The sequence below is a fragment of the Sus scrofa genome, chromosome 3, assembly GCF_054392235.1.
Source record: "Sus scrofa isolate SSC_HxYL_T2T_F1_AM1 chromosome 3, Sscrofa_HxYL_maternal_Yorkshire_Landrace_v2.0, whole genome shotgun sequence".
Classification (NCBI taxonomy): Eukaryota; Metazoa; Chordata; class Mammalia; order Artiodactyla; family Suidae; genus Sus; species Sus scrofa.
Genome location: NC_139385.1, coordinates 53,384,330 through 53,405,651, shown reverse-complemented (window position 1 = coordinate 53,405,651; position 21,322 = coordinate 53,384,330). Strand labels below are relative to the sequence as shown.

General features: G+C 52.3%; 2 protein-coding genes across 6 annotated transcripts in view; one reads left to right on the top strand and one right to left on the bottom strand.

Moving 5' to 3' along the window:
- Positions 1-9,522, bottom strand: part of PHF2 (PHD finger protein 2) — a 90,496-nt gene extending 80,974 nt beyond the window's left edge. For 3 of the 4 annotated variants that reach the window (XM_021088181.2, XM_021088180.2, XM_085018341.1), the window contains exon 1: positions 9,058-9,507. In XM_021088181.2, the coding sequence (XP_020943840.1) occupies positions 9,058-9,155 (98 nt within the window). In that variant the 5' untranslated portion in view covers positions 9,156-9,507. Of the gene's footprint in view, positions 1-9,057 lie in introns of all 4 variants that reach the window. The other variant, XM_021088179.2, reaches the window with a different exon arrangement.
- On the top strand, positions 3,156-19,565 carry LOC106509726 (uncharacterized). 2 transcript variants are annotated; one of them, XR_014841158.1, is made up of 4 exons: positions 3,156-9,105; positions 10,666-10,817; positions 16,382-16,492; positions 18,390-19,565. XR_014841158.1 is itself a non-coding variant. In XM_085018355.1 (3 exons), the coding sequence occupies exons 1-2, from the start codon at positions 7,869-7,871 to the stop codon at positions 10,797-10,799; spliced, it is 1,371 nt and encodes a 456-aa protein (XP_084874481.1). In that variant the 5' UTR covers positions 3,156-7,868; the 3' UTR covers positions 10,800-10,817; positions 16,382-19,565. The 2 variants fall into 2 exon arrangements, 1 of the variants encoding a protein (XP_084874481.1); XM_085018355.1 differs by having other exon boundaries at positions 16,382-19,565.
- Positions 19,566-21,322: the final 1,757 nt, after the last annotated feature.

Genomic DNA, 21,322 nt, shown 5'->3' with positions numbered 1-21,322 from the left:
AAACGGCAGCTAATACCTCCAGCGTCCAACAGCAGAAGTAGAGCTTGGAAAAGGAGCAGTGCCTGGCAGATTCCAAACTTCCCAACATGCCGCTCATCAGTCAGTGACCCAGGCTGGCTGCTGGCCCACTCTGAGCCAGTTCTCCTAAGCAGACCCAAGTCTAGTACATGGCGGCAGACAGGGGAGAGCACCTAGTGCTGGGAGCAAGTAAGAGGCAGGAAACACCTCTCACCTCCCCGGGTCACCCCTTTTTATGAACTATAGCTCCAAAACAGCTGGGAATCAGCCATAGTTGTTAGACTTTCCAGGAGAGAGACTCCGCCAGCACTAATGGCAACTAATCCTGGGGTTTTGCAAATGTCAACAGAAGGAGAAGCCCCCTCCCTCTAAGGCAGGCCCCTGGGGTTTCTTCCTGTGGTGCTGCGGGATCCCCCTGCTCACAGGGTCTGGGGAGTTCACCACACTCCTCCCTGGGCCTTCCTCACCTGAGAAGCAGACTGGATCACTCTAGGGTGCCCCCAGTCATGGTGCATCAGAACCCCAGGCCCCAGGCTCTTCTGCAGGAAATGGGGGCTGAACACCTAAATCTATGTCATCTCTCCAGTCGAGGGCAAGTCAGCCCAGGAGGGTGGCGAGACAAAGCCTGGGCAGGAAAGGGCCCCTGTACCCCACTGGGACAAGCTCATGTTCCCAGGAAGCACATTCTCACTGTCCTTCCTACTCAGCCCAGCTTCCCTGAGATTCAAACCTAGACTCTGACTTGGGGGGAAGTTTCTAAAGGGACAAGGGAAAGTCACAAAGTTACAAGAATATCTGCAAGTAGCCCGGCTAGTCGTCTATTAGTGTGGGATGGACAGCCCACATCTGGCTGCCCCGGGGTAGGCATCTGTGGGCTCAGACCTTGCCCCAGGACACTCTCCAAGGTCCAACCAGCCACTCGCACCAATTCAACACTGCAGGACCTGTGCCCAGCCCACAGTGTGTAGTGCGCAAGAAGAAATGAGTTTCTACCCTGCACATCTGTGTGGAGCAGAAAACAGCACCCTATCTGAGGGACCCAGACCCAGGTACATCTAGCCAGAGGCTGTGCCCACAACTTCCTGGGGATGGGGCCCACCCCAGCATAAGGCTCACGGTTCAGTCAGCAGCCTAAGCTACCATCCGAGGGGCTTGTTCACTGTCCTCATGCCCTGCTCAGCCCAAGGAGCAATGCTGACCCATCCTGCAGGTTCGCATCTGCTGAGACCTGCCTGCCTTCTGGGGTCCTGGGCACTGTCTCCCACCACTCACATCACTGAAAGGCTAGTGGAGAGAGCTCCAAGACAGACACACTGCTGCCGCACCAGCCTGCTGTGCTGCAGCATGGACTTCAGGGAGCTCATCTTTCCGCCTCGGTTTGCTCGCCTCCCAGTCAGAACAGCCCCCCACCACCAAGACCCTGGGGGGAATGGAAAGGTCAATAAGACCACGTGCAATATGTTCCCAGCAGTGGACCCTGCCCCATGCCCCTGCCACTTCCTCAATGGTCAGGTAAAGGAGACAGAGATCTGCATGTCAGCCCCCCAAACAGTATAAGGAGTCCCCAGTATTGTGTATGGAAAATGCCTAGCCCAGGAGGTGACCAAGGCAAGGCTCAACAAACACTTAGGATTAAAAGGGAAAGAAGCACCCCTCTCCAGGCATGCAGACACGCTCTGAACACACAATATCCACAGGTGCGCAGCTGAGTGTGTGCACACACCATCACATTCATGAACACCTGCACCCCGCACATGTCTGGTTCTGGAAGTTTGGCTGCTACACATTAAAAGGTGATTAAGGGCTGATTTTTTTTTAATAAAAAGAGTGAAAGCACCATCAATGAACAATACAAAAAGGAAATTACAAAAACAATCCCACTTACAATTGCATCCAAGGGGATGAAATGCCTTAGAAGTAAACTTAACGAAGAAATTTAAAACTCACACGCTGAAAACTACAAATCATTGCTGAAAGAAATCGGGGAAGACCTAAATCTATATAAATGGAAAGACATTTGTTCTCATGCATGAGGAGATATCAAGATGTCTAAGATGTCAATACTACCCAAAGTGATCTACAGTCCACTGGGGTGCAATGGGACTATCAGTGTCAGTGTCTCCGGAGCATTGGGACACAGATTCAACCCCCAGCCTGGTACAATGGGTTAAGGATCTGGCATTGCTGCAAGTGTGACCTAGGGTGCAACTGAACCTCAGATCTGATCCCTGGCCTGGGAACCCCATATGCCACAGGATGGCCAGAAAAAGGGAGGAAAAAAAAACTGTCCGTACATCAGTGGGCATTAACACAGCAGTGAAAAGACAACTCACAGAATGGAAAAGTATGTGCAAATTTTGTATCTGATAAAAGTCTAGTGTCCAGAATATATAAAGAACTCTTAAAATTCAACAATAAAAAAATCCCAATTTTAAAATGGGCAAAATGTTTAAACAGACATTTCTCCAAAGAAAATAGACAAATGGACAAGCACATGAAAATACATTCAATATTTTCAGCCATTGGAGAAATACAAAACAAAATCATAATGAGATACCACCTCTCACCCACTAGGACACCCGTAATTTTAAAAATAGGAAAAAACAAGCATTGGTAAGAACGAAGAGAAATCAGATTGCTCCTACATTGGTGGTAAGAATGTAAAGTGGTGCAGCCACTCTGGAAAACAGCTTGTTGGTTACTCCAAAAGTTGACACAGAAAAATCACATGACCCCAGCAATTCCCTAAAAAATTGAAAACAGGTCGTCAAAATAATATTTGTACCAAAATGTTCACAGCAGCACTACTGACAAAGAGCCATAGGTGGAAAAAGCCCAAATGTCCATAAACAGATGAATGGCTATACAAACTGCAGTATATCCTTACCATGGAGTATTATTCAGTCATTCAAAAAAATCAATGAAGTTCTGATACAGGCCACAACATGGATGAACCTCAAAAAAACAGTATGCTAAATGAAAGACAACAGACACAAAAGGTTACATATAGTATGATTCCATTTATACAAAACCTCCAGAATGGATAAATCTACAGGGACAGAAAACAGATGGGTGGTTGTTCAGGGTGGAGGGGAGGGGGGAGGGGAAGGCTTTTTAATGTGTTTTCTTTTGAGATAATGAAAATGTTTGGGAACTGGACACAGGTGCTGTTTGCAAAACATTCTGAATGTACTAAATGCTATACCCTCTGCACTTTAAAATGGTTAATTTCGGAAGATCCCACTGTGGTGTGGTGGCTTGTCTCAGTGGCGTTGCCAGTTCAATCCCCAGCCCCTCAGAGTGGGTTAAGTATCCAGCATTGCCACAGTGTGGCATAGGCCACAGATGTGGCTTGGATTCCATCCCTGGCCCAGGAACTTCCATATGCCACAGGTGTAGCCAAAAAAAAAAAAAAAAAAAAAAGAATCAATAAAAAATAAAATGGTTAATTTCACAATATGTGAATTTAACCCTAATTTAAAAAAAAAAAAAGAGGAAAGGCTGGTTCCTTCATTTGCCTGGACAAACACTACAAAGACCTTTAGTTCTTATGCTCTGAGGTCAAAGCCAGTCACTGGTTGGAATTCTAACTATGTTTTTCCATGGATGACCCAGAACTTTGGGGGGAAGTAAAGAGACCCTACACCCTAAAGCATCAGGCCAAGCCCCACTCCAAAGAGCACAGTTAGGCTCACCTATTGCCAAGCCAAAAAGCTGAGACCCAAGACAGGCAGAAATCGGGGAATGAAGACAGAGTGGGACAGAGAAGGAGAGACACAGAGATGGACACACAACTCTGAGAGGTTAGTGGGACCCTCCTGAGACCCAGAGGGCGCTGCAGAGAGCCCAGCCTCCTTACGTGGCACCGTATGTGGCCTTTCTGCTGAGATGTTTCCACCCATGTCACATTTTCAAAATCACAGACAGGAATGGGACGTCAGCATCCTTGAGCCAGAACATGCCAAACACCACTTCTGCGCCTGCACCTGATGGAGGTGCGACCACCTGCCGTGGGCAAGGAGACGAGACCCTCCCCACCCCCAGCACCTCCCCCACTAGAAGTGGGAAGACAAGGGTGCCACAAGGGTGCAACACCCAGGTGATTATGAGAACCAATAAAGAGGGCGACTGTGAACTACTCCTGACAACCATAAAGGCTGGCCTGAGTGTGCGCCCTGTAGGGCTCTTAGTCACACCAGTCACTAGAAGTCAACTGGCGACTTTGCTTTACCCACACCCGAACCTTTGGAGTTAGATTCTTCCAGCACACTTCATCATGGAACATTATTTTCTGGCCAATTCTCACTCCCAACAGGAAATCTCCTCATTCTTTTAAAAAAAGGCCTTGCCACATGGCCAGGTGCCACCAGCGCAGAGGTGAGGGGATGGCCCCAGAGTGGCAGGGTCCACATCAAGAACCCCAAGCCTCTGCCCAATCTCAAGCCACCTGAGCCAAAGTGGCCCCAAACAAACGTGGGCTGCAGTGCAATGGCTCACTCCAAGCATGTTTCCAGGCCATTATTTTCAATAAAATCAAACATTCTAGTGATTACCATGAGCTCGATTCCAAGTCACTTCCTTTGAGATTCATCTCATTTGGAGAGGATCGATGGACAGGGGACACCTGCTCTGCCCTCTGTAAGTTGGCAGGACATTCCTCTAACCCCCTCTGGAACTTTTTAAATGCACGCAGTGAGAAATCTTCCATTAAAGATGATGAATTGTTCCTCCTAACTACATCAAACAGGCCGAAGCTCCACCACCAGGTGAATGGCACTTGCCATGGTATTTAGCAGTCTCGAGTTGGAAGATTTAATTGTCAGCTCTGATCATCCAGATTGCGACACTGAGGCCTGACCCCTGGCAGCCCCTCCCACCCTTCCCTCCAAGTGCACATGCTTTGCTGGCCAACAGAGTCAGCCGTCAGCCCCACTCTGCAGTACCAAGCACCCTTGAGAGCCGAGGACCCAGGGAGAGACTCCATCCCAAGAAGCTTAAGGCTGGGTGGGGTGGGAGACACAGAGAGAGCCCACACAGGCCAGCAGTCCTAAGGGAGATGGGCACAGAGACAGGGCTGTAGCAAGGAAGGGAGGTAGAGCACAGATGGATGGAATAGTGTCAGCACCTCTGGTCAGCCCCCCCGCTAAGCACTTGCAGAATTCCACCCCTTCTCCCTACCCCAGTCCCCACCCCCAGGTCCTGCCTGTCACCTCGCACCTAGACAGGGGCTCTAGTCCCCATCTTTACCCCAACTGTGCCCACAGCAGCCAGAGGGAAATCCTCAGTCAAAGCCTCAATCCCCTCCCCCACTGCTGTTCTACTCAGAAGCCCCAGTGTGGCTCCCAACTCCTGGCCTTGCCTGTGGACCATCTCAACGCAGCCTCCTCCTCGCCCTACACAGTGCCTCCTCAGGGCTCTGAACACCTCTCCAGGCTGCTTGAAACTCCCGATCCACCTGCCTGACTCCCATAGAAGAAACCCTGTAAGAAACCCCCAGAACCCTCGGGGCTGGCACTGGGCCCCACACAGAACATGCACCCCATGGTACTTATTGAGGAATAAAGGAGACTTCTGCCACTGAAGGACTTGCCCAGCACCTTCAGCTTTCAAACTCTTTAAAATCAACTTCACGGTTTATGCTTCCCAAAACCCTTCAGGTTCAGTACAACAGAAACTTAAAGAGGGCCAGGAAGCTTCTGGATATCTGATACTTTAATTGAATTATTTCTATTTCCCACAGACAGAGACTTCACATCAGAGTGGTGACAAAGTGAGACACCCAGGTCATTCCCTAGAGGGACCAGTCTCAGTCAGATGCCCTGCAGAAGGCAGGGTGGGGGGACACACAGGGTCTGGCAGAAGGCCCCCATTTCTTGGCCTAAGTGGCTTTGTGTCATCCTAACTGGGGAGGCAGGTCCCCGATGCCCAAGTAGTGCCACACTTCCCTATCAAACACACAGACAAGACAGCTCTGAAAACAACCAGCTCCAAGATCCATCCCTTCTGGTCAGAGCCAATTCCTGGGCAATGCTGCACTGGGTGTGAGGGCTGGACTCACAAGGTGCTCCAGCCCCAGGAGTGACCAGCCATGGTCAAGATGGGGTGGAAAACAGGCTCCCGCCTTCCTAGCTGACTGAGCCCAGTGGAGAGACACCTCCCTGCCCCGCAAATACTGGTGAGGGGACTGGTCGGGGTACTCAATGCTTCCTGTTGAGATGGACACAGCCTGGGAGCAGGCTCTGCTCCAACCACGATCTCAGCTGGCGATGCTTCTATAGTTCTCCCAGCAAAGATTTGGCCACTGTGAGTGGGTAACCTTAGAGACCCCCTTCCAATCCTCGCCAAATGGGGTGCGCTGGAGGGATGGTTCACAGGTGGAACAAGAGGTAGCCTGTTACTTTCACAGTTATGTTTATTTTCACAGGTACTGTCTATGGCAAGTTATACTAATATTCTATTTCAGGGAATGATACAAAGTTTCCTTCTAAAAGAAATATTCAGGAGAGTAAGGAGACATGAGAGTGAAATGAAATGTAAGGTCCTGGAACTAAATAAACCTGTCAGAGGCGTGGAGTTTGGTTAGCAGATCTCCCCCAGTGCTTCTGCCTCAATGTCCATGCTGGCAGCAGAATTTGATCATTTCAAGGGAGGCAGGGTGGGGGTAAGGGAAACTCTACCATTTTTGCAACTCTTCTGTAGGTCTAAAATCCTCTCTAAACACAAAGTTATGAAGTATTCAAACTTTGAAAAAGTGAGTTGGGTTGTTGAATGTAAAGTAAACCATACAGGTGGGACTGGATCTGCAAAGAGTGGAGGGTCATACATCCAGGAATACCTGGAGATTGTGAATCACGTGGATCATATCACATAGCTTCCTATCACAGCAGAGAAGGGCCATGCCAAGGAGGTGGGAGACCTGCCCAGGGCTGTGGGGGACGCATGCAGCCTTGTCCAGCCTCTCCCACAAAAGACTCAACCCCTGACACCGCATTCCCGCATCACAGCATCTCCCCTGGGTCATCCAGAGGAGGACTCCAGGAAGTGTCCTGGCCTCAAGGCTCACTTTCACAAGGGACCCTTGATTGGATGCGGAGAAGATGTGCCCCGTGGCACTGCAAAAGCACAACCCCTTTCAGACCCTAGGGCGAACCCACATTGTTGGAAATGAACTTGTGCTGATCAAATGATCTGTGCCTGTACCAGATCAAATCAAAGACCTCACATGAGAAATGAGACCTCAGGAAATAAGACCTTCCCAAAACATCCCCTTGAAGGTATCTCAGGACACAACCTCTCCCTGCCTCTGCCTAAGTCAACCCAGCAAATGACACCAGCCCTCCTCAGGCCAGCCCTCAACCCCTCTCTTCTGCCTGCCCTTCGTTCCTGGGTCTCACCCTACCCCTTCACTCCTCCCACCCCCTCCTTCTCATCTCAAAGTCTAGCTGAGACCTGGCCTTGCCTTTCCAACCCGGTGGAGAGGGAGCTGGAAAGTCAAAGATTCTCCTGCGCCCTCATACTCCCCTAGCCTAGGCACCTAGGGAGCTCGGCACGCCCTGGATGGGAGTGTGGGAGGAGGGAGAGGCCCCACCACTTTCAGGGCACTCGAGGCCAGCTTCTCAGCATCTCTGGAACTGAGGAGCCATGAAGGATCATACGGCAGCTCTCACCCCTGATCCAGCCATGAACTCTGAGAGGATGCCAACTGGTGGGTGTGCAGAGCAGCCCTGTTCTGGGCAGACTTCAGGGCTCACACTGAAGGCTCTGCTGCTCTGTGGGGTCCCCGCAGCCCTGGATATCCACAGGAGAGCAGCCCAGGAGGCCCAGGGGATTTCAGTGGGGATCCCTGTCCCATGGAGTCCCACCTTTGCTCACTGGGGTCCATGTCACAGGCACTGAGCTGGGACTTGGGCCTGGCGCTGACCAACCTGAGCGAGCCCTGTCACATCTGGCTGCCTGGCTCCCCCACTAGCAGAACTAGACACCATGGCCCATATTTAAGGGCCACTGGCTCCTCTGCAGTTAAAAGTGGGGGGAGTTTTTCCTCTCTGGGAGCTGAGGAACCACCTCCCGACACACGCTCCTCTCTCCCTCTCAGCCCTGCTCCTGCTGGTTTCAGACTGGAGCCTAGGAGGGCATACCACCCTGGCCAGCCGCTGGCGGGTCCTGCTGAGGCCCAAACACATGAGAACCTGTTGGAGCAGTTTGGGCACCAGTGTCACCTCCTCTTCCTCCTCCTCCACTTACTTCTGGGCGGGAGGGGGCCTCGGGCTTTTGAAAACTCGGCACAGGGCCAGGTCATGGTCTTAGGCAAAGGCCAAGCTTTACCTCCCCCCACCCCATTTTCCTCCGAGAGCATAAGGTCAGGTCAAAACCAGGGTGGGCCTGTGTCTGGAGCAGAGCGGAGGGGAATGGGGAAACGTGACGGCCAGGGAGGAGGCGGCAAAGCCACGACACCCGCACCCACACACGGACACCATTCTGTCACCCACACTCCCGCCCGGGGGCGCGCAGGCCGGCTGGGTCCAGGGGCCCCGCAGGGACCAGGGGCCGGGCAGGGGTCCCGCTCGGACGAGGTGCCGGAGCTCCGGGCCGCGGCAGAGGGTGGGCGCGCCGGCCGCCACCTGGCCGGGCCCCACGTCAGTTCCAGCCCCGCCAGCGTCCGAGCCCGCCACTCGCGACTCTCCGGGGCCCGCGCGGGGAAAGTTCCTGCAACTTCGCGGGGGAGGCGGCGGGCGCTGGGCCTGGGCCTCCGGAGCCCGGCCTCCGCGGCCCCGCTGTCAGGCAGCCGGGCCGGCCGGGCGCCCCAACTTCCCGGCGCGGCCCCCGCCCGTCGCCCCCCGCGGGCCCGCTTTGTGCGCGGCGGCAGCGAGGGGCGCCCGCCCGGCCCCGGCCCCCGCCCCGGGCACAAAAGGGCGCGCGGCCGGCGGGAGGCGGCGGGCGGGGGCCTGCGGAGCGCTGCCGGGGCCGGGCCGGGGCCGGGGGCCAGGGCCCGAGCCGGGGCCGGGGGCCGGGGCCGGAACCGGGCGGCTGCGCGCTCACCTGCCGTGGAACCAGTCCTTGCAGGCGTCGCACTCGATCATGAAGCGGGTAACGTCGTAGGGGAGCCGGCAGACGCAGTACACGGGCACCGTCGCCATGTTCGCCGCGCCGCCCGCCCGCCCCGCGGCCCGCGCTGCGCTCCCGGGTCGGGCCGGGCGGGCCGGGCCGGGCGGGGGCCGGGGCCGGGGCCGGGGCCGGGGCCGGGGACGGGGCCGGGGGCGCACGACAGCCCGCGCGCACCCGGCCGGCGCGTCCACACAAAGCGGGGCGCGCGGTACAGGGCCGCGCCGGGAGCCGCCCGCCGGCCCGTGGGGCGCAGGGCGCGAGTGTGCGCGGGGGACGGGCCGCGCGCGGGACACAAAAGGGAATGGACGCGCGGGGGCGGCGGGCGGGGAGCCGCGGCCCCACCGAAGGGACCCCCGGCCGCCGAGCGGCCTCTACGTCAGCGCCCCGGGTGGCGCCGCCTCCGCCCGCCAGCCTGGGCCGCCGCTGCCGCCGCGGGAAGGCGGGCCGGGGACCGCGGGGAAGGCGGGCCGGGGTACCCCGCCGGGGAGAAAGTGGGCCGGGGGGACCCTGCCAGGGGAGAAAAAGGACCGGGGAGCCTGCCAGGAGAAGGTGGGTCGGGGACCTGCAGGGAAAGAAGGGGGGCTGAGGAGACCCTGCCAGGGGAAAAGGTGGGCTGGGAAACCCCTCCAAAGGAGAAGGTGGGCTGGGAACCCCAGCCAGGGAAGAGGGTGGCTGGAAGACCGTCACCTGGAAGAAGATGGGCGCGGGGGGCGTCGGGTGGGTGGGGGGAGTCCCCGCGGAGAGGCTGGACTGAGGGGACCAGGGGGAAGGGCAGGGCTGGGAGACCCCCTGGGTGTGGGGTGAGACCCCGAGGGCGTCCTTCCTGGTTCAGAAGGCTGAGGAGCAACTACTTGGCTCTAACTTTCTTGTGATACAGCAGTGGGGCAGGGGACAGCCAGGGGGGTTCCTCCTGTGCCCTCATCACCACCTCGCCCTACTGAATTTCTGGCTGGAATACAACTTCTCTTTCCCCTTCATTCCTGGCTGAGGACAGCCCACCCTCCCTCACTCTGGACTTCCCTTGATGCTCAGCCCTCAGAGGAGCACAGAATTTAGGGGACCCGGAGCGTGCTGGCACGAGTCAGCCCTATAAAGAGAAAACAGTTACCTGGAATCTGAGCTGCCCAGGAGCCCTGGTCAGAGCCCTCAAGCCCCGGAGACCTAAGATGCAGGCAGAACAGCAGGTTCCAGGCCTCCTGTCTGTGTCCCCAATTGCTTGAGTTCTGCTGGTGGCAACAAGGATGTAGGAGGAAGGGGGACACCGAAGAGGTGCTCCAGTGTGGATCTGGGCCTTTGCCCTGGAGCGGTCCTTCCACCTCACCTGGGATGGTCAGGATCTTTAGTGTAAGACGGGGAGGGGACCTGGCTCTGAGGGATCTTTTTCCCAAGGCATATTCTATAGCGGGCTCTCCCCAGCCCCACTCCTAGCTGCTGCATCCATGGGGCCTCATTTCAGTATGCCAGAGCAGAGCTGGCTCCTAATTCAGAGGAAGGAATCTGTCTACGCTCTCTCACTCTGTGCTTCTTCTCCACCCTCCCCAGGCAAAATCTGCATGTTGCTGGGAGATGCTGGCCACCACAAGCACAGAATTCCAGACTTGAGGCAGGAAACCTGGGGCAGCTCACCTCACAGAAGCACCTTTAACAGACACTCAGCCGAGGCCTGCAGCTGCTAAGGGCCACTTGCTCCAATTGTAAGTTGAGGTCCTCCCTCCTCCTGAGTCAAAATCTACCCTCACATGGTCAGCCACCTTTCCCCAAAAGACAATCCCTCAGTCACAGCCTTGGTAGTGCCCAGGGCAGGGCCTTAGCTAGGAGGGAGTGACAGTGGGAGAAAGAAACTGGAGAAGGGGTAAGAAAGGGATTATCCCCCCCTCCTCACCCTCTCACACCCTGGTGAGCTGCTCAGGATCTGGAGCACCGTAAAGCCTTCCTACCTGAATTCCAGCTGTCACCCTCCCGTCCTGAGTCCTTCTTCCTGGTTACAGCCTGGATGACCTAGGGTAAGGAGTAACTATTAAGCATTGTCCATCATTATCACCCTCATGTGAATTGGTGCAGATAAACAGTACTCAGCCTGCAGATCAGAGTCTGCAAGGAGACCCAAAGAGCTGGGCCTGGGCAGTGCTGAGTTGCCTTCCCCCACGGTGGTACAGGAAGCACTTAACCTAGAAATATCCACATCCCCCAGTCAGTCATCCATCAGAGCCAGAAACTTCTGGAGACCAACCTGACTATGGTGCAGGGGAAGCTAACTTGCAGGGAGCCCTCATCTCTGACACTTTCCTTTCCTACTTTACAAATAATGATAACAGATACCCAGCATTTATCAAATGCATACCAGGTACAGTGCACGGTGCTTAGTTCTTCACAGACATGGACTAGAACTCACCCAACTGCTTGTAAAGCGCTTAGCATATCCCCTAGGTAGTGATTGTTATGTACTCAGCATTCACACTGACACCTTAGGCATTATCGCTGCCACTTTAGAAATAGGTATATAGACAGGTGTCATGGAGAGGTATAGTATTGGTGCCATTTTCCAGAAGTGAATACCGAGGCTCAAAGCAGTTGAATGCCTCATGGAGGAAGTCAGCTGGCTGGTGAGAGGAAGGAGCAAGCCAGGAACCCAGACTTCTCCAGGGCCTGAGCCTACTCTGCCGCCCCTCAGTCAGCTCCTGAGCACATACATTCGGCATGGGCGCCTCCCACTCCAAGTCATTCACTGCTGACCTCTGATGGGTCCAGCCACCCTACCCGTCCACCTCCACCCCCTGCCTTCCAGGACTCCACTGTCTATAGCTGTGTCAACTTGCTTCTGGAAGTGTCCACTGAGACACTTCTGTTACTCAAAGCTTTTCCAAGGCTGCCTGCCAACTACAGACTAAAATAAGTCTCAATATGGGTCCCAGACTCTTCCTCTCTTTGGTTTCTCACTATGACTTCCCCTTTATCCCCCATCAGAAAGCCTGCCTCTTCTCTGCGTCCTCCCCCTCTCTCATTCATTTACGTCAACATGTATTGAGCACCTGCTGTGTGCCGAGCAGTGGACTAGCAATGGAGCACTCAGCAGCCCCAAGTCTTGTGCAGCTCATATTGCAGTAAAGAGAGACATTGACACATAGAGGGGCCTGGGCACCACAGTGCCCTGGGGAACAGGCACAGGGTGGGGGTTGGGCAGAGGTGGAGCACTGGAAGCAGAGGCCTAGAAGGGGTGAGGCAGGGAAGGAGAATGAAGGGAACTTATTTGTAAGGACCCAGAGAGGAGGGGAATGTCTTTGGTCCTCGGCTGCCCTAAGTTCTATGGCCCTTTCGCATGGTCTGCCCCTTGCCTCAACAAGTTTGACCCATCCCCCACTGCGCAGCATCCACTAGGCTGTGCAAGCCTCCAGACCTCACCACCCACCCCAAGCGGCCTAGCATGCTGGAGGGGAGAGGCAGGTGGGCTCCCTAGCTACATGGCCCACGCACTGCCCCTCCACCCTGGCTCTCTGGCAAAGCACGACTACAGCACACCCTACAGTGAGCATCTGAGGCCAAGATGTGTTTTATTCACAAAATTATCCAATGGAAAACCAGCATCTTCCATATGTGTTTATTCACTCAACAAAGTGTTCTGAACGCAGGTGCAGGGTTTCTTGTGGGTTTTGTCTTTTTTAATTATAGCAACAGAAAATTTACCATTTTAACCATTTTTAAGTGTACAGCTCTGTGATATTAAGTACATTCACAATATTGTGCAGCCATCACCATCATCCATCACTACAACTTGTCATCTTCCCAAACTGAAATCCTGACCCCACCAAACACTAATTCTTCGATACCCCCACCTCCAGCCCCTAGCAACCGGCATTCTACTTCATGTCTCCATGAATTTGACTACTCTAGGGCCCTTGTGTGAGTGGCATCATACAGCATTTGTCCTTTTGTGATGCTTCCTTCACTTAGTAGAATGTCCTCAAGTTTCGTCCATGGTGTAGTATGGTCAGAATTTCCTTCCTTTTTAAAACCAAATGATACTTCATGGTATAAATACACGACATTTGGTTTCTCTGTTCATTGTCAATGGACACTTGGCTATGAATATAGGTATACAAATATCTCTTCAAGTCCCTGCTTCCACTTCTTTTGTGTATATACCCAGAAGTGAAATTGCTGAATCATGGTAATTCTATTTTTAAACTTTGGAGTAACCACCATACTGTTTTCCACAGCTGCTTCACCATTTTACATTCCCACCAACAATGCACAAGTGTTCTAATTCCTCCACATCTTTATCAACACATCATTTTCTGATTTGGGGTTTTCTTTCTTTCTTGGGGTGTGTGTGCGTGTTTTTTCTTTTAATATAGTCATCCTAATGTGTGTTTTTTTGCCACACCCACACCATGCAGAAGTTCCAGGGCCAGGAATCAAACTCAAGCCACAGCAGTGACAACACTAGATCCTTCTGTGTTGTGTTGTGTGTGTGTGTGTATGCATGTTGTCTTTTTAGGGCCACACCCGCAGCACATGGAGGTTCCCAGGCTAGGGATCGAATTGGAGCTATAGGTCCGGCCTACACCACAGCCACAGCAATGCTGGATCTGAGCCATGTCTGCAGCCTACACCACAGCTCACGGCAATGCCAGGTCCTTAACCCACTGAGTGAAGCCGGGGCTCGAACCTGCGTCCTCACGGATACCAGTCGGGTTCTTTAACTGCTGAGCCAAGGCAGGAACTCCAACGATGCTAGATCCGTAACCCACTAGGCCACCAGAGAACAAGTTTTTAATTTTGATGAAGCCCAGTTCATCTATTCCTTTGTTGCCTGTGCATTTGATGTTATATTCAAGAAATCACTGCCAATCCGATGTCATGAATTTCCCACTATGTTTTCATCTAAGAGTTTCGTGGTTTTAGTTCTTAAGTTTAGGACTGCAATCCATTTTCAATTAAGTTTTGTATAGATAGGGTGTGAAGTAAGGGTCCAACTTAGTTCTTTTGCATGTGAGTATCCAGTTTTCCCAGCACCTTTTGTTGAAATCAGGACTGTCCTTTCGCCCATTGAATTATCACTCTTGTCAAAAATCATTTGACCATATGGACAAGGATTTATTTCTGGGCTCTCTATTGTATTTCATTGGTTTGTATGTATATCTTTATGCCAGTACCACAGTATTGTGTTTAGCTTCATAGTAAGTTTTGAAATCAGGAAGTGGGAGATTTCCAACTGAGCTCTTCTTTTTCAAGATTGTTTTAGCTCTTCTGGACCCCTTACAATTCCATATTAACTTGGGGACTGGCCTCTCCATTTCTGCAAAAAGGGCTGTTGGAATTTTGACAGGGATTGTGTTGAATCTGTAATGTTGACATCTTAACAACAGTAAGTCTTGTGATACATGAACATGGGATGTCTTTCCATTTATTTGTGTGTGGGGGGGTTGGTCTTTTTAGGGCCACACCTGCAGCATATGGAGGTTCCCAGGCTAGGGGTTGAATCGGAGCTACAGCTGCAGGCCTATGCCACAGCCACAGCAATGCTAGATCTGTAACCCACTGAGCTATTTGTGTCTTCGTTAATTGCTTTCAGCAATGTTTTGTGGTTTTCAGCATAGAAATGTTTTGTCTTCTTGGCTAAATTTATTTCTAGGTATTTTATTTGTTTGATGCTATTGTAAGTGGGATTGTGTTCCTAATTTTCTATTTGGATTGTTTATTCTCAGTGTATGTAAACAAAACTGATTTTTTTTTTTTTTTTTGGTCTTTTTAGGACCATACCCATGGCATATGGAGGTTCTGCTGGCCTATGCCACAGCCACAGCAACGCCAGATCTGAGACGTCTTCAAACTGCACCACAGCTCATGGAAACGCTAGATCCTTAACCCACTGAGTGAGGCCAGGAACCGAACCTACATCCTCATGGATACTAGTCAGATTCGTTTCTGCTGAGACACAACGGCAACTCAAAACAAAACTGATTATTGTGTTGATTTAGTATCCCACAAGTTTGCTGAAATTGTTTTTTAGTTCCAATAGTTATTTGGGGGAATCTTTAGAGTTCCTAAATCTTTTTTTTTTTTTTTTCCGTCTTTTTTTTTGCTATTTCTTGGGCCGCTCCCACGGCATATGGAGGTTCCCAGGCTAGGGGTCGAATCGGAACTGGAGCCACCGGCCTACGCCAGAGCCACAGCAACGCAGGATCCGAGCCGCATCTGCAACCTACACCACAGTTCACGGCAACACCGGATCGTTAACCCGCTGAGCAAGGGCAGGGATCGAACCCGCAACCTCATGGTTCCTAGTCGGATTCGTTAACCACTGCGTCACGACGGGAACTCCTAGAGTTCCTAAATCTTGATGATTTTATCTGACATACGATCATTTTATCTATGAACAGAGATAATATTACTTCTTCCTAATTTGAATGCTTTTTATTTCTTTTTCTTCCGAGGTATGTGGAAGTTTCTGGGCCAAGGATCAAGCCTGTACAGCAGCAGGGACTTGAGCTGCTGCAGTGATAACACCAGTTCTTTAACCTGCTGCACCACAAAGGAATTCCTTGTAGTTTTCTTCTTTGCAAAGTCTCTGTCTGGCTTTTGTATCAAGATAATGCTGGCTTCATAGAAAGGATTAGAAGTGTTCTCTCCTTGTCAGTTTCTGGGAGGAGTTTAAGAAAGATTGGTGGTAATTTTTCTTTAAAAGTATGATGGGGTTCCCGTCGTGGCTCAGTGGAAACGAATCTGACTAGTATCCATGAGGACACAGGTTCGATCCCTGGCCTCACTCAGTGGGTTAAGGATCTGGTGTTGCTGTGAGCTGTGGTATAGGCCAGCAGCTATGGCTCTGATTCGACCCCTAGCCTTGTAATTTCCATATGCCGTGGGTATGACCCTAAAAAGACAAAAAAAAAAAAAAAGTGTGGTGGAATTCAGTGAAGCTGTCTGGTCTGGTCTTGGGCTTTTCTTTGTTGGAAGCATTTTGGTTATTGATTCAATCTCCTTGATAGTGATACAGCTGTTGAGACGTTCTGTTTCTTGATGATTCAGTTTTAGTAGGTTGTGTGTTTCTAAAAATGTGTTCCCTTAATCTAGGTTATCCAGTGTGTTGGCACACTAGTGCAGATATTACGGCAGTGAACAGGGCAGACACCGTTTCTACCTTCAAGGAGCTCATATGCCAGAGCAGGAGACAAACAACTAATAGCTATCTTGGGGGTGGGGGGAGATGTCAGAAAGGAGATACTAATTCAAGGTTGGATTTATGTTTTTGTAACAGATCTGGTAAGGCAGAGTTCTAAGAGTAGGCCCTTCATGGGGTACCTGGACCAAGCTGATCGGATCCAGACCTGTGAGCCATGAGAACTTTAGAACTCTCCGGGTTTTTCTGGTAGGTATGAAAGTGAGCTCTTCTTGTCCATCTCTGTGATGGCCCTGTGATGTTTGGAAGCAGTTTGTTGATAAAAAGCCTCTCAGCTGGGTGTCCATATAATTTATAATCCAAAAGGGTGTGTTAATAAAGCACTAGAACAGGGACAAACATGGCTATTCTGGTCCAAGTGGGATGAGGGTGACACTCCTATGGCCCACACTGGGGTTGGTCAGGTATGGAGGGATGGACATGCACAAAGCCCAAAAGTGGATGTGGTGTGACGAGATCTGGCTAGGTTTGTCATGGGTGCCGGGGCCTGCCAGGCACAGCAGGCTAAGGCCAACCAGGGCATCCACCCTGAAGTAGTTCAAGCTCTGCTAAGGTCATTCCCACCATAGCCTCATGTTATTCCTCAGAGGACACCCACACATTCCTCCACCAAAGTAAGTTCCTCCTTTCCCCCGCATTTCCCTTCATAAAGTGTATTACCATCACTGTTGCATTTTCACACGGATTTATTCTTTTTCTCATGTGCATTTTTCACTTGACTGTCTACTGAGGCCGAGTGACACAGTACAGAGAGGTCTCTGTTCTGCTTATGGCTGTCTCCTCAGCAGCAAGTACACCCCAATAGACCCTTGGTGGACAGAAGGACTGATGGAAATCCAGGATCACTCTAAGCAGGGAAGACCCAAGATATTTCTCTCCAGATGCAGGGGTTTGGGAGCACTTGTGTAGAAGTATGGTCACTGGGTTAATACCAGGGGAGGACGAGACCCTCAGCCTGAAATCAGCCTCCACCTGTCATAGAGGCAGGGCCATAGTTCTTTATTACGAGGCAGGTTCATTCCAGGTGGAACTGTTGGCATTCAGGTCTGCCTGGGCCACTTCTGGTCACTCTCATGGGTGTCAAGAAAAAAGAAACACATGCAGCCAAAGCTAAGTCACACCCAGCTAAGGGTCTGGGATAGCAGTGCCCCCCTCATCCCCTAGGGTTTCAGAGACCCTGGGCAGAACGCAGTCTTCACTTACCAGGACAGAGGCAGGCAGGGTGTATTAGCTTCCTGGGGCTGCCATGCCAAGGTACCACTGGTTGACTGTGTTATCTCAGGGTTCTAGAGGCCAGAAGTCAAGATCAAGGTGCCAGCAGGGATATGCTACCTCTGAACGCCCTTGGAAGGGTCTAGTCCAGGCAGCTCTACAGCTTCTGGTAGTTCCTTGGCTTGTGGTAGCACCAGTCCATACATGGCTATTTTGTCCCTTTGTGAGTGTCTGTCTCTGTGTCCAAATGTTCCCCCTTTTTTAGGGACACCAGATTTGTTGGGTTAGGATCCATCCTGCTCCAGCATGACCTCGTCCTAACCTATTTACATCTGTAGTAACCATATTTCCAAATAAGGTCCCATTCTGAGGGACTGGAGTCAGGGCTCCAACATATGAATTTGGGGGACACAGTCCAGCCTACAACACAGGGTGAAACGTCTAATGCAGAGCTGCTCTGGCCCTGTCTGCAGGTCCTCAGAGCACCTGTGACCCAGGCTGTGCTGGGGAGCTAACAGGGAAAGGAGTAGGGGACAAGCATTCAACAGCCTAGGCCCGCATGGGCAGGACAAAGGTACAGCTCCCAGCAAAGTGGCCTCCCCAGGGTTCACTCTACCAAGTTGAGATTAAGGAGTAAAAGGGGAGCAATGAATTAGTTACTCTCAGGAAATCTGAGGGTAGAATAAGGTTCCCAGAAGAGACAGTTATTCTTTTTTTGTTATTGCCTTTTTGTCCTTTTAGGGCCACACCTGTGGCGTATGGAAGTTCCCAGGCTAGGCGTTGAATCGGAGCTGTTGCTGCTGGCCTGCGCCACAGCCACAGTCACAGCCACAGCAACACCAGATTCGAGCCGCGTCTGCAACCTATACCACAGATTACAGAAACGCCGGATCCTTAACTCACTGAGCGAGGCCAGGGATCAGACCTTCAACATCATGGTTCCTAGTTGGATTCGTTTCTGCTGCGCCACAACAGGAACTCCAAAGAGCTGTTCTTGAGGACACCTACATCAGGAAAGAGCTGGTGCCCATTGCTCTAAGAGGCTCCCTCTGAGGCAGAGGAGGAGAGGGAGGGCTAGGAGGGAGGTGTCTGAAACTCCCTTTGTCCTTGCAGGTGATCGATCATATGGATGAGGTGAATTATTTCTTAATTTCTTGCCTTGGCCTGGGATTTTGGAATCATGACAAAGCCAGGACATTGGACATTCTCTTTCAATTGGAAAATACTAAACTGAGGGCACTGTAAACGTAAGAAGGGCTATATCAACCCTCACTGGTAATCAGAGCGATGCAGATGAAAACCAGAAACCCATTTTCTCCAGCATTCTAGCAGAAAGTCAGGGTTTGATCAGCACTAAGGACCAAGATACTGTCACTGCCCACCCTTAAGTGTGCCTTCTGGTGAAATGCATGTAGGGTGTGCATGTCTCCCAGGTTGTGACCACCTGGAGACTGGTCACACCCCCTCTAAAGGCCCACCAGCAGGCCTAGAGCCCTTACCCTGCAGTGCTGGCTTTCCACCCCCCTCATGGACTCTCTCCATCCACTGCTCCCTGTCCCAGGACCAAGCCTGACTCCAGCCTCCAAAGACCACCATCCTTCTCATCCACATCCCAGAGGCCCTCCTTGCCATGCACCCATCACATCATCATATTTCCCTCATCTTCTTGTCTGAAATATTCTTATTTGTACACATGTACACTTCCCCCAGCCCCTGTGAATGCCATGAAGGCAGGCCTGTGATGCTCTCTGAGCCTCGGGATCTAGGGCAGTACACGACGCAGATGCTCCATCAATATTGGGGGATGTCCAAATAAAGCCATGTCCAGCCACACTGGGTGGGCAGGTACATCATGGCACAGACACTCATGGAGTCTTGGGGCTAAGGGAGAACAGCGGGGAGAGAGCGAGCCATGAAATGATGCTAGATGGGGGAAAATGTTACAAAATATATCTGATGGCTTGATTATTTTCTGTAAAAAAATTATATATTGATATTACACACACACACGTGCGTATATATGACAAAGACCAAATATTAACTACTGGCATCCCAGGATGGTGGTTTTTCCTTTTTGTGTGTATATATATATATTTTTTTTAATTTAATGTTTTAAAATTAAATGTTTTAAATTAATGTTTTAAAATTTTATGGTCACACCTGCACATATGGAAGTTCCTGAGCCAGGAAGTGAATTTGAACAACAGGTGGGACCTATGCCAACCCACTGGGCGGGGCTGGGGCTTGAACCCACACCTCTGCAGCAATCCCAGTTGCTTCAGTCGGATTCTTAACCCAGTGGGCCACAGCAGGAACTCCTATTATATTTTTAAAAGTTACTACAAGCATATTACTTTTGAAACAGAAAAAAAGCTATTTAAAAAAAATTTTTTTATTACTCCAACGAATTTATCACATCTGTTAAGAAGCTATTTTTTTAAAGGAAAAGAAGCTGTTGCCCCAGGAGAGTGTACATTGTCGTAGGGGCAACGACAGGATCAGAATCTGGTCCTGAGCCTTGGGAACAGTTCACTTTTGAGAATGCCACTCAGGCCATCCCCTGCAATCCTAGCGATGTGGGAAGGACCGGCCAGAGTGTCCCCAAGTAAGTGTGGCCTCCCTCTGCCTCATGCCCAGGTCTGCACCTCTGTCCTTCTCCCCTCTCCAAAATACTGAGCCGTTCTCCATGAAGACAAGGAAATGTGCGGGGTGGGGTTGGGGGTGGTGCTGGTTCATAGCAGGGAGGCATCGCTGGCATCTAGGGGTAGAGGCAGGTGGCACTGAGAACACAACCTTCCCTGGAGAGACCGTCCCACGGAGAAAACTTGCCAGGCGTTTGCAGTGGACACTGGATTAAAACGTGCTGCCGGCACAGACTGGGTGAGCCCTGTGGGGAGTCCTCACCAGAACTGTGGTCTCTGTAAGACGTTCTGCTTCCCACTGCCTCTCACGACGAGGGAGTGTAAAGGCGGGGGGCCACGGTGGCCCTTGGTGCAGTGGACCTGAGCGTGACATGAACACAGAGGAGCCTACGTCCCAACACACCTGACCACAAGGGTCAGGGAAGAGAGGTCTTGGTTTTGCCTTTGTTTCCTCCAAATTCAGAGCCACAGCCTGAAGGAGCGGAAGTTAAGGGCATTTGGCGTCTGCATACCTGCCGGGAGCAGGAAAACTGCCAGGGTTTGCGTACCAACAGACCGGCTCAGGCACTAGGGACGGTGGTCAGTCCCACAGAAGCGCAGGGTCCTGGGCTACAGGGTTACGCGGCGTGCGCGCCCAGCCCTGGCACAGGCGGGGTTTTCTGCCGTCGGGCTCCGGGGAACGAAGAACTTGAGCGGTGATCGTGGGGAAACCCTGGCCCACTCCCCTTGGCCCTCGCGGTCCCCGGGAACCCGGAAGGCGCTCTGCGCGTGGAATTCGGCTCCAGCCGCCCTCAGTGTGGACGCCAAAGCGGCCCTGGCCGACCTCCCCCGACCGCTTCGGGCCTGGGCTGCGCCGTAGCTCAGGACGCGACGGAACGCGGGCCTGGGGATGGGAGGGGAGAGTGCGCGCGCACCCCGGCAGGGCGGGAACGGGCCGCCCCGCGCAAGGCCCCGCCCCGCCCCACGCAGGGCCGGAAGCGCGCTCCCCAGGCGCGCCCTCCTCCGCCTGGAGGCCGGGCCGGCGGGGCCCAGAGGCGGCTGTCCCCTCTCCGCCCCCGGGTTCCGCGCCGTTGGCGGAGAGCGCGCGCCCGCAGTCCTTGCATCCGTGATACCACATCTTCTGACACCCCACCTCATCTTTCCCGCGTGGCCCACTCCCCTCCCG

Excerpts from the sequence above, each read along its gene's own strand:
- LOC106509726 (XM_085018355.1), top strand. The coding sequence starts at position 7,869 with ATGGAGTCCCACCTTTGCTCACTGGGGTCCATGTCACAGGCACTGAGC. Across the intron at positions 9,106-10,665 it reads CGCACTCGATCATGAAGCGG|GCAAAATCTGCATGTTGCTG; the intron begins GTAACGTCGTAG and ends CACCCTCCCCAG.